Source organism: Macaca thibetana, chromosome 19 (assembly GCF_024542745.1).
Source record: "Macaca thibetana thibetana isolate TM-01 chromosome 19, ASM2454274v1, whole genome shotgun sequence".
Taxonomy (NCBI): domain Eukaryota; kingdom Metazoa; phylum Chordata; class Mammalia; order Primates; family Cercopithecidae; genus Macaca; species Macaca thibetana.
Window position 1 is genome coordinate 15,424,050 of NC_065596.1, and position 12,493 is coordinate 15,436,542.

Consider the following 12,493-nt stretch of genomic DNA (forward strand, 5'->3'; position numbering starts at 1 on the left):
GTTCCTTTATATTCCCATACCCCCGCCCCCAAGAAACCCTGGCAGTTGCAAGTTTCTCTTCTATTATTTCATTCTCTGAAACTTGAATGCACCAGTTTCCAGATTAGTGTTCCCTGGGTGGCATCTTACCCCTCTCACAGGTCCTCTACGATGGAAAGTAGACCAAGAAGGCATACACGGGTCAGAAATGGTTCTTTGGGCCAGGCACAGTGGCTCACACTTGTAATCCCAGCATGTTGGGAGACCATAGCAGGAGGATTGCTTGAGGCCAGGAATTAGAGACCAGTCTTGGCAACATAATGCGACCCCCATCTCTACTAAAAGGGAAAAATAGCTGGATGTGGTGGCATGTACCTATAGTCCCAGCTGCTAGGGAGGCTGAGGCAGGAAGATCCCTCGAGCCCAGGAGGTTGAGGCTGCAGTATGATCACACCACTGCACTCCAAGCCCGGGCAACAGAGACCCCATCTCTAAAAAAAAAATAGAATGCAGTATCTATATTATGTATAGCTTCCCTAAAAATTTATTATTTTAAAATTTCATCTTTTCTGCTCTGTGCTTCCACGTGGTAATCATCTGAATCCTAGAATGTGGGGATTTTTTTGTTTTTGTTTTGTTTTTTGAGATGGAGTCTCACTCTGTTGCCCTCAGCTCACTGCAACCACCGCCTCCCAGATTCAAGCGATTCTCCTGCCTCAGCCTCCCGAGTAGCTGGGATTACGCCAGGGGGACAGAGTAAGACCCCTGTCTCAAAAAAAGAAAAAAAGACAGAGAGACTTTTCAGTGTTATGAAATCTAACAGTGCACCATCGTTCTGCTTATTGGGATTAAGAGTTAAAGTCTATTTGTCTACTTGGCTGATCAAGCTTATTGAATTATTCCAGTGCTTTTTATCATTATTTGCTTTTGTTTGATGGATTTACCAGTTTCTGAGATTGATGTGTTAAAAATGATAGAATACTGGCCAGGCATGGTGGCCCACACCTGTAATCCCAGCATATTGGGAGGCTGAGGTGGGAGGATTGCTTGAGTCTAGGGGTTTGAGACCAGCCTGGGCAACAGAATGAGACCTTGTCTCTGCAAAGAATAGAAAAAAATTAGCCGAGGCCGGGCGCGGTGGCTCAAGCCTGTAATCCCAGCACTTTGGGAGGCCGAGACGGACAGATCACGAGGTCAGGAGATTGAGACCATCCTGGCTAACACGGTGAAACCCCATCTCTACTAAAAAATACAAAAAAATAGCCGGGCGAGGTGGCGGGCGCCTGTAGTCCCAGCTACTCGGGAGGCTGAGGCAGGAGAATGGCGTAAATCCGGGAGGCAGAGCTTGCAGTGAGCTGAGATCCAGCCACTGCACACCAGCCTGGGTGACAGAGCGAGATTCCGTCTCAAAAAAAAAAAAAAAAAAAAAAAAAAATTAGCCAAGTGTAATGGCATGTGCCTGTAGTCCCAGTTACTCAGGAGGCTGAGGCAGGAGGATCACCTGAGCCCAGGAGTTCAAGACTACAGTGAGGTTTTGTTTGTTTGTGATTTTTTGTTTGTCTGGTTTGTTTTTTGTTTGTTTTGTTTTATGGGTTTGTTTTTTGTTTTTTGTTTTTGAGACAGAGTCTTGCTCTGTTGCCCAGGCTGGAGTGCAGTGGCATGATCTCGGCTCACTGCAACCTCTGGCCTCCTGGGTTCCAGCGATTCCCCTGCCTCAGCCTCCCAAATAATTGGGACTACAGGTGTATATCACCACACCCAGCTAAGTTTTGTATTTTTTGTAGAGACAGGGTTTCACCATGTTGGCCAGGCTGGTCTTGAACTCCTGATCTCAAGCAATCTGCCCATCCCAGCCTCCCAAAGTCCTGGGATTACAGGCTTGAGGCCCCATACCTGATCTGCAGTGAGTTATGATGGCACCACCACACTCCAACCTGGACTACATACATACATACATAGTAAATAAATATGAGTATAACATGAAAAAGAAAAATCTCCTTTCCCTGCCCACCTGAAACCCGATCTCTCACCTGAAAAAGAAATTACTGTCTTTAGTCCCCTGTGTCACACAAAGGAGTTTAATTTTTTGTTTTGTTTTGTTTGTTTTGTTTTTGAAATAGAGTCTCGATCTGTCACCCAGGCTGGAGTGGAGTGCCACGATCTTGGCTCACTGCAGCCTCTGCCTCCCGGGTTCAAGCGATTCTCCTGCCTCAGCCTCCCAAGTAGCTGGCATTACAGGTGCCTGCCACCACATCCAGCTAATTTTTTTATTTTTAGTAGAGACTGCGGTTTCACCATGTTGGCCAGGCTGGTCTTGAACTCCTGGCCACAAGTGATCGCCCGCCTCAGCCTCCCACAGTGCTGGGATTACAGGCATGAGCCACTGCGCCCTGTTCTGAGCTTACTTACTTAGGTGCTCTTAGGTGCTCACCCAGCCTAATTTTTTTTTCTTTTTTAAGTATTGGCATATTTTAAAGTTTCAAGAGCTTAAAGCAAAAAAAAAAAAAAAAAAAAAAAAAAAAAACCTCATTGTGAACACTGTAAAGAGATGTTAATAAAGGATTACGCTTCATTTCATCTGCACTATCTTCTCTTTTTTTCATAGCTTTTTTCAGGACAGCCTTCTTGGCCTCTCACTTTCTCCGCCTCATTAGCGAGTCCATCCGCAATCAATGCTATTGCGAGTCGCTCTCTTACTGTCTTCACTTTCCATTCCTGTTTCCTGATATCTTCCTCGGTGACCAGAAATTGTTGGCAGAGGAGCTGCGAGATACCCACTCCCTCTCTGGGAATTATCTCCACCACATCTGAAGAGCAGGCAAGGTGGGGCATGGGGCAGGAGTGCTCCAGACCACCGGCAAGATCCCCCAGCAGAGATCCACCTGTGTAACTAGGGACTAGTTTTTGCAAAGTATTGGCAAGATCCAAAGCACTTAAAAGTTCCCCTGCGCTGCTGTAAGCCTGCAGTCCTTGCAGTCTCTTCTGCCAGCACACCTGCTGAGGCTTCTCCAAGCTCTCCTCCCATTGATGGTATCTGACCTCATTGCCAGGATGGGGTGTAATTCTCGTAACTGGCCTCTTGAATGTGTAATTGGACATTCTCAGAGGGATTGAGGTGTTCAAGCCAGGCTTTGATTTGCATTGGTTTACACAGTCACGTTGCTTCCTCTGTGAACTCTTGCCCATCACGCTTCTTTTCCTCTTACACTATTAAAATAAACCATGAAACGGGGTGAAATTGATCAGTGAAGCCTGCCTTCTCAGGACAAGGATCTCAGCTGTTTTGGACTTTCATCCTTCCTCTCTCCCTCTGGAGATAGGTCTGACCTGCTTCCGGGGACATCATCAGGCAGATTTGAGTCAAGCACAGAGAGTTCAAGGTCAAAACTCTCCTTCATCATCCTGCAAACCCCCTCCTTGTTTGAGTACTATTTTATTCTCTTTCTGCCCTTGTCACTCTTAAATGCTCAAGTCCTGATACTCCCTCTCATGACACACATGGCAGTCTTTTACTAAATCTCAAATCTTGCCTCTTGTTTTGTTTTGTTTTCTTTTTGGTCCCACTCCGTCACTCGGGCTGGAGTGCAGCGGTGCAATCACAGCTCACTGCAGCCTTTACCTCCCCAGGCTCAAGTGATCCACCCGCCTGAGCCTCCCGAGTAGCTGGGATTACAGGCGTGCATCACCATGCCTGGCTAATTGTGGTTTTTGTAGAGACAAGGTTTCACCACCTTGTCCAGGCTGGTCTGGAACTCCTGAACTCAATGATCCTCCCACCTCGACCTCCCAAAGTGCTGGGATTACAGGCATGGGCCACCATGCCCAGCCCAAATCCTGCCATTCTTATGCATTACTTGACTATTCATCTGGTTAACAATTGACCTCTTGGTTTGCACAGTTCCTGCAGCTTGTAAATCAATAATGAAATTATCAACTGCTCTGCTCTTCGAGCCTTAATCCTACACCCCAGACATTTTCAGCAACCCAAACGGCCATGCTCAAAAATAAATAATTCAGGCCCGGCACAGCGGCTTATGCCTGTAATCCCAGCACTTTGGAAGGCCGAGGCAGGCGAATCGCTTGAGGTCAGGAGTTCAAGACCAGCCTGGCCAACATGGTGGTGCGCATCTGTACAAAAAATACAAAAATTAGCTGGGTGTGGTGGTGCGCATCTGTAATCCCAGCTACTCGGGAGGCTGAGGCAGGAGAATCGCTTGAACCCAGGAGCTGGAGGTTGCAGTGAGCCGAGATCTCACCACTGCACTCCAGTCTGGGTGACAGAGCGAGACTGTCTCTAAATAAATAAATAAATAAATAAATAAATAAACCAGAAAACTTATTCACTCACTATAAATTTCTGATTTCCAGGTTTTTTAATTCAAATACCCATACCATAGATACCTGTTCTTGAAGAACACACCTTGAGGAACAGGTATCTATGATTTGGATATTTGAATCACTCCAGACCTCCGTATCTTCACCTTCCTCTCCCTCCTCTGATTCCTAGCACTCTTGGATTCTGCAGTCTGTGACCTCAATATTTCCCTTAGAGGCCAGGCACGGTGGCTCACGCCTGTAATCTCAGCACTTTGGGAGGCCGAGGTGGGTGGATCACTTGAGGCCAGGAGTTCAAGACCAGCCTGGCCAACATGGTGAAACCCCATCCCTACCAAAAAAAAAAAAAAAATTAGCCAGGCATGGTGGTGCACACCTATAGTCCCAGCTACTCAGGGGGCTGAGGTGGGAGAATCTCTTGAACCCAGGAGGTGGAGGCTGTGGTGAGCGGAGATCACATGGCTGCACTCCAGCCTGAGCACAGAATGAGACCCTATCTAAAAAAAATTCATTTAGATTAATCCAAAATTCCTTACCACTTATCATATCCACCTTGTAAAACTTCAAGCTTGGACGGTCCCTATTATCTGTGACGCCATGGCTACCACCGTCATATGACCACTGCTGAAAAAAGAATCACATGACATGACGTCTTAGTGCCACTGTAAATACAAAATATTCTCCATCAACTGGGAAGAATCCATCATGCATAGAAACTTTATTTTCTGTGTATGCATTGTTATGTTTACCCCTAGATTTTCCCCAAAACCTGTTGCAAAATTTTCTCCAGATTTCTTTTTTCCTCATAGATATTTAATTTTCCTTAACTTACCTGATGGTTCCCAAAGACGTGAGTTGCCAAATCTGCAAATATCCCTGATAAGCATCGAATGTTTCCAAATTTCCTTTAATTGTATTTAAAGAGATTTCCTGCCAGGCATGGTGGCTCACGCATGTAATCCCAGCACTGTGGTAGGCTGAGGCGTGAGGGCCACTTGAACCCAGGAGTTTGAGACCAGTCAGGGCAACATAGGGAGAACCCCATCTCTACTAAAAATTAAAGAGTTAGCTGGGGGTGATGATACACGTCTGAGGTCCTAGTTGAACGAGAGAGGCTGAGCGAGGAGGATAGCTTGAGCCCAGAAGGTCGAGGTTGCAGTGAGTGGTGATCAGGCCACTGCACTCTAGCCTTGGCCAAAGAGCAAGACCCTGTCTCTTAAATAAATAAATATATTTCCTTTATCCACCAAGAGTGATCTGAGCCTCATTCCTGCTTCTTGTTAATTTTATGCTTCCAATATTGCAACGTAACCCTTGTATCATCTTTTTTTTTTTTTTTTTGAGACAGAGTCCCACTCTGTAGCCCAGGCTGGAGTACAGTGGGATGATCTGGGCTCACTGCAACCTCTGCTGCCCGGGTTCAAGCAATTATCTTGCCTCAGCCTCCCAAGTAGCTGGGATTACAGGCACACACCTATATGCCCAGCTAATTTTTTGGTATTTTTAGTAGAGATGGGGTTTCGCCATGTTGGCGAGAGTGGCCTCGAACTCCTGACCTCATGATCTGCCTGCCTTAACCTCCCAAAGTGCTGGGATTACAGGCGACTCCGTATCTTTAACTTCTGTTTTTCTACTGAATCCCTTCTTCGGCATTTAAACATGTTCAAGTTTCTCCTAGCTACACAGACACTCCTCTCCTAAACTTCCTGGGATCCCCTCCTTCACCACTACTCTCTATCCCTTCCCCTTAGCTATGAACCACTGAGAAAAGATCATCTATATCTATGTCTCCTATCTCCTCACCTCCAGCTAACTCCTCAGGCCACTCCAAACTTCTGTTTTCCTTCACCATTCTACAGCTGCTTCTGTTGCTAACGCCACAATGACCCCTTTGTTGTTAGATTCCAAAGAAATTCTCATTATTCATCTGACATGACTCTTGAAGTGGAAAGCTTTGAAGTATGCTTGGAACAACCTGGACATGTGAATCTTACTTTACAGCTGTGAACCCTAGAAAATCTAAACACGGCCAGGCACGGTGGCTCACACCTGTAATCCCAGCACTTTTGGAGGCCGAGGCAGGCAGATCACGAGGTCAGGAGATCGAGACCATACTGGCTAACACGGTGAAACCCCATCTCTACTAAAAATACAAAATATTAGCCATGATATTAATACAGGTGGGTGTGGTGGTGCACACCTATAGTCCCAGCTACTCGGAAGACTGAGGCAGGAGAATGGCATGAACCCGGGACGCGGATCTTGCAGTGAGCTGAGATCGCGCCACTGCACTCCAGCCTGGGCGACAGTGCGAGACTCTGTCTCAAAAAAAAAAAAAAAAGAAAAGAAAAGAAAAAAAAAATCTAAATATGGAGCAGGTACAACTGATAACATTCAACTCGCAAATTGAGATGTGCCATCAGTGGAAAGTACAAACTGGATTTCTGGAACTCATTACAAAAAAACAAAAATCATTTCAAAGATCTCATGTGGAGTCCTAATAAGTAACCAACAACAAGGAAGGGGCCCCTGGCTGGGGGAGAACAATTGTTCTGAGAGATGGCTAACTGCCAACCACACACTGGTATGACATCCTGTTCCAAAAGACCTCGGTCTGCACGTAGTCCCAGCAACATGACCTTATCTGCACACCTTACATGCACGTGGCCACCTCCAGCACGACCCTATAAAATTCCCTCCAACCTCTTCCTGTTTGCAAACAGCCCCTTCTCTTCTGTGCTGCCTGTTGCATCCTCGCAACCTACCTTCATACCTTCTCTAATAAATCTTTCTTTACCTACGACTGTCTTGGGAAATTATTTTACTGCCCACAACGCCAGCCCCAGCCAGTCACAACGACAACGTCTCAATAATTTTTTTACATTGATTGCATGCACAAATGAGAATTATGTTGGCTACCATGGGTTAAAAGAGACTTTTAGAATTCATTGTGTGTGGCATGCCATCTGTGGCTGAGGTGCTATACTGGTGCTTACCTAGGAGTTATCACCAGAAAGCCTGTGTTCTGTGCATGCTTGGTTGTTTGCACAGTTGCATAGCCTTCAAAACATTTAGTATCTCTTGTTATTGGCTGTCTTTTAAATTATCCCAATGGGTGTGAAGTGATATTTTATGGAAGTTTTGATATTAACTTCCCTAATGATTAAAGAGGCTGAGCATCTTTTCATGTACATATTTGCCATTTGTATATCTTTTTTGTAGAAATAACTATTCAAGGGGGCCGGGCGCGGTGGCTCAAGCCTGTAATCCCAGCACTTTGGGGGGCCGAGACAGGCAGATCACGAGGTCAGGAGATCGAGACCATCCTGGCTAATATACGGTGAAACCCTGCCTCTACTAAAAAATACAAAAAACTAGCCGGGCGAGGTGGTGGGCGCCTGTAGTCCCAGCTACTCGCGAGGCTGAGGCAGGAGAATGGCGTGAACCCAGGAGGCAGAGCTTGCAGTGAGCTGAGATCCAGCCACTGCACTCCAGCCTGGGCTACAGAGCGAGACTCCGTCTCAAAAAAAAAAAAAAAAAAAAAAAGACATGACTATTCAAACTCTTTGTTCATTTTTCAGGCTGGGTGCAGGGGCTCACACCTGTAATCCCAGCACTTTGGGAGACCAAAGAGGGCAGATCAGTTGAGGTCAGGAGTTCAAGACCAGCCTGGCCAACGTGGCAAAACCCTATCTCTGCTAAAAATACAAAAATTTTAGCCAGGCGTGGTGGCGAGTGCCTGTGGTCCCAGCTACTTGGAAGGCTGAGACGGGAGAATCGCTTGAATCCAGGTGGCAGAGGTTGCAGTGAGCCAAAACGGTGCCACCGCACTCCAGCCTGGGTGACAGAGGGAGACTCCATCTCAACAAAAAAAACCTCTTTGTCCACTTTTAATTGGGTATCTTTATACTGCTGAGTTGCAAGGCTTTGTATATTTTGAATACAAGTCACATATCAGATAAATCATTTGTAAATGTTTTCACCCAGTCCATGGTTGTCTTTTTTCTTGATGGTGTCCTTTGAAGCATCAACATTTTTTAATGTTAAGTCCAATTTATCTATTTTTTCTTTTGTCACCTGTTTTTGATGTCATATCTAAGAAACAATTGCCTAAACCAAGATCATAAAGTTTGACTCCTATGTTTTCTTCCAAAAACTTTACAGTTTTAGCTGCTACCTGTAGCTCTATGATCTATTTTGAGCTCACTTTTATACACAGTATAAAATAGAGGTCCAATTTCTTTTTTTTTTCTTTTTCTTTTTTTTTTCTTTTAGACAGTCTCGCTCTGTTCCCAGGCTGGAGTGCAGTGGCACAACCTCGGCTCACTGCAAACCCCACCTTCTGGGTTCAAGCGATTCTCCTGCCTCAGCCTCCCGAGCAGCTGGGACCACAGGTGCCCACAACCACACCCAGTTAATTTTTGTATTTTTAGTAGAGACGGGGTTTCACCACGTTGGCCAGGATGGTCTCGATCTCTTGACCTCATGATCTGCCCGCCTCGGCCTCCCAAAGTGCTGGGGTTACAGGCGTGAGCCACCACGCCCAGGCCAATTTCACTCTTTTGCATATTGGCACCTAGTTGTCCCAGCACAATTTGTTGAAGAGAACATTCTTTCCACAGTGAACTTTCCTAGTATATTGAATTTTGAACGTGTCCATTTTTGCTTAAACTTCCTTCAGCCATCTGAGAATGATTAGGGATATTTTTGGGAAGTAGGGATCTAACTTTTTTCCTGAAAGGATGGGTGTGTGAAACAATATCATTCACTGAAATTATTTCTTCCTGGCTGATTTTAAATGTTACCACTCTCTTATATAAAATTTCTGTAAATAGTCCATGTCAATTTCTGGATATTCTCCGCTTTTTCAGAATAAACCTTTATTCTAAAAAAAAGGTTTAAATTTTTTTTTTAATTTAAAATTTTTTAAAAAAAATTTTAAAAAAAATTTAAAAAAAAACTGCTACATTTTAAAATTTAAAAAAAATTTTAAAAAAATTAAAAAAAAAAAACTTTGCTACATTTTATTCTGATTTTATATTCTATTTCTTTCTTACTAGACCCCTGGGTTTTAGTTTCTTTCTCACATCCCATGTTAAATTAAAAGCATAAATCATTTGAATACATCACTTTGGGATTACTAGCATATCAAGCTACAGATCTCCTCTCAGAGACATTTATGTGTCATGTACAAATTTTTTCCTTATTCTAACACAAAGACGGAACAAGAGACACTGAAGCCTATCTGAGGGTGGAGGGTGGGAGGAGGGCAAGGATTGAAAAACTACCTATCAGGTACTACGCTTATTACCTGGGTGATTAAATAATCTGTATACCAAACCTCCATGACAGGCAGTATATCTGTGTAACAAACCTGTACATGTACCCCTGACCCTACAATTTTTTTTTTATAAAAAGTCTCCCAAAAGAAATGTGAAAAAAAAAATGCCTTATTCTAAATAGTCTTTAGTGGAAGTTAGTGTTCCTCTTTGATGCAAGAGTAATTTGTAAAAGATCTTACTTTTATGTGTAAATGGTTTGATGTCTTTAAATTATGTCAGGTATTCCTAGGTGTATTTTCAAATAATATTATTTTATTTTTTGTTGTTGTTTCTTTGGTTTAGTTTAAGAAGGACTCCAATGTGGCCCAATATAGGACATCTAATATGGTGTGGCTGTGTCCCAAATCTCATCTTGAACTGTAGCTCCCACAATTCCCATATGTTATGGGAGGGACCCGGCGGGAGGTAACTGAATCATGGGGACACGTCTCTCCCGTGCTATTCCCGTGATAGCGAGTAAGTCTCACGAGATATGATGGTTTTATAAAGGGGATTTTCCCTGCACAGGCTCTCTCTTGTCTGCCGCCATATAAGACCGTGCCTTTCGCCTTCCACCATGATTGTGAGGCCTCCCTAGTCACATGGAACTGTGAGGTCCCCAGACACATGTGTGAGCCACATGGTGAAACACCATCTCTACTAGAAATACCAAAATAAATAAATAAATAAATAAGCCGGCGTGGAGGCACGTGCCTGTAATCCCAGCTACTCTGGAGGCTGAGGCATGAGAATTGTTTGAACCTAGGAGGCATATGCTGCAGTGAGCCAAAATGGTGCCACTGCACTCCAACCTGGGCAACAGAGTGAGACTCTGTCACAAAACTAAAAAATTAAAAGAAAGAAAAAACGCCATGGAAAACATTATTGTGACAATTGACAATTCTGAATATGGATTATGTTATTAGATAACAGCCCCATGCAGTGTTCAATTCCCTGATTTTGCTAATTACTGTAGTTCTGAAAGAAAAGGTCCTTGTTATTAAGAAATACACCCTGATTTGGTGGTAAATGGGCACAACATCTGTCACTTACTCTCAAATGGTTAAAAAAAAAATTGTAATGTATGTAAAGAGAGACAGTTCATGATAAAGCAAACGGGGTAAAATGTTAACTTTTGGTGACACACGCACAAAATACACAGATATAAAGGAGTTCTTTGTACCATTCTTGCAGCTTTTCTGTAAATTTGGAATCTTATCAAAATAATTTTAAAACAAAACAGAAAAACAAAAAAGAGCTATGTACCATGTCTAAAAACAACCCCAATAAGAATGCCTAACATTTCACTAGAATTAAAATTATCATGGCTTAAGGAAAGAACTACGTCAACAAAAAGCTATGCCACTTTCAAAGATGGAAAGAATTAAATGTTCATTCTCTCCCAATTTAATCTAAATTGAAAAATTCACACAGTTCCAATCAGCAGCTGCTTATCTTCCTGGACATCCATTCATGGCACACCTAACTTTCTGAAAAACAGCAGATCACAGCCAGATCTCTGTGAAAATGAGCAATCACTCACATCTGCAGCTGTTGAAGCTTCCCAGCCAGGACCACCACAGCCCCACAGCCCCACTTCCATCATCAGGGTAAACCCTGTGCACTGAAAGAGGAAAAGGATGTCGTTGGTGGCCTGTCTGCAAGGGCATGGCAAACTGGGGCAGCAGAAAGTCTTCACTGTCTAGCGGAAAGATCACTCAAGACCATTCCCCTCATTTTTTTCCATTTGCACTTACCAGTATCTTTTTTTTGGTTTTGGTTTTTATTTATTTTATTTATTTTTTTTTTTGAGGTGGAGTCTTGCTCTTGTCACCCAGGCTGGAGTGCAGTGGCTGCAATCTCGGCTCACTGCAACCTCCACCTCCAGAGTTCAAGCGATTCTCCTGCCTCAGCCACCCGAGTAGCTGGGATTACAAGGAATCCGCCACCATGCCTGGCTAATTTTGTATTTTTAGTAGAGACGGGGTTTCACCATGTTGGCCAAGCTGGTCTCGAAATCCTGACCTCAGGTGATCCGCCCACCTCGGCCTCCCACAGTGTTGAGATTACAAGCGTGAGCCACCACGCCCAACCAGCACTTACCAGTATCTAACACACCAACATACCATGTATTCTATTTATCACATTCACTGTTCACTCCTCCTGCCCACCCCACAACTAAAATGCACGTTCTCCGAGGGCAAGTACGTTTACCTATTTTGTTCAGTCCATATCCATGGTGTATAAAACAGTGACTTGTGTGTGTGTGTAGGAGGGGGAGTAATAGCATTTATTCCATGAATATGACTACAGCATACACACATACACACACATACATGTCCACACTATATCTGGAAAGATAAAGATAAAAATTATGTTTGCCTGTGAGCAAAAGAACTGGAAGACAGTGGTGGGAGAATATTTGACTGACTTTGTACCACTCTTAAGTTTTCCTATATGTGTATCTATGACTCAGTCCTCTCCTGCTCCCCAAAACTCTTAGTGTTAAATCACTATGTTCTGCCTTGGGAAAGCAAATTATAGACAAATGTGCATATATAATCTGATTCTATCGGGTTGTATGCACATGGCGAAGTAACTGTATCAAAATCTAGGGATACAAGGAAAGCCCTGCCCCTGAATCTTATCTCCTACAATCCCGGCTCCTGGGCCTATCCCAACCCACCCACATCAGACACCGTTTTATTCATACCCAGATCCCTGCCCCTGGAACTGGTCTCCACCCACTGCCCCATCCCTAGGCCTGGTGCAGCCCACAGTCCCGCCCCCAGAACTGGTCTCCGCCCACAGCCGGCCCCGCCCCCAGGCTTGGTGCCACCCATAGCTCCGCCCCAGAA

General features: G+C 44.2%; 1 protein-coding gene and 1 long non-coding RNA gene across 3 annotated transcripts in view; both read right to left on the reverse strand.

Annotated features, from left to right (window-relative positions):
• Positions 1-12,493, reverse strand: part of LOC126942911 (uncharacterized) — a 600,821-nt gene that overhangs the window by 212,271 nt on the left and 376,057 nt on the right. The window lies entirely within an intron of this gene.
• Positions 2,510-6,182, reverse strand: MBD3L1 (methyl-CpG binding domain protein 3 like 1). Of its 2 annotated transcripts, XM_050770839.1 has the most exons (3): positions 6,118-6,164; positions 4,851-4,938; positions 2,510-3,186 (listed from the first exon to the last, which is right to left on the reverse strand). In XM_050770839.1, exon 3 carries the CDS (start codon positions 3,163-3,165, stop codon positions 2,563-2,565), a length of 603 nt encoding a protein of 200 aa, XP_050626796.1. In that variant the 5' UTR covers positions 3,166-3,186; positions 4,851-4,938; positions 6,118-6,164; the 3' UTR covers positions 2,510-2,562. The 2 variants fall into 2 exon arrangements, with proteins under 2 accessions (XP_050626796.1, XP_050626797.1); XM_050770840.1 differs by lacking the exon at positions 4,851-4,938 and having other exon boundaries at positions 6,118-6,182.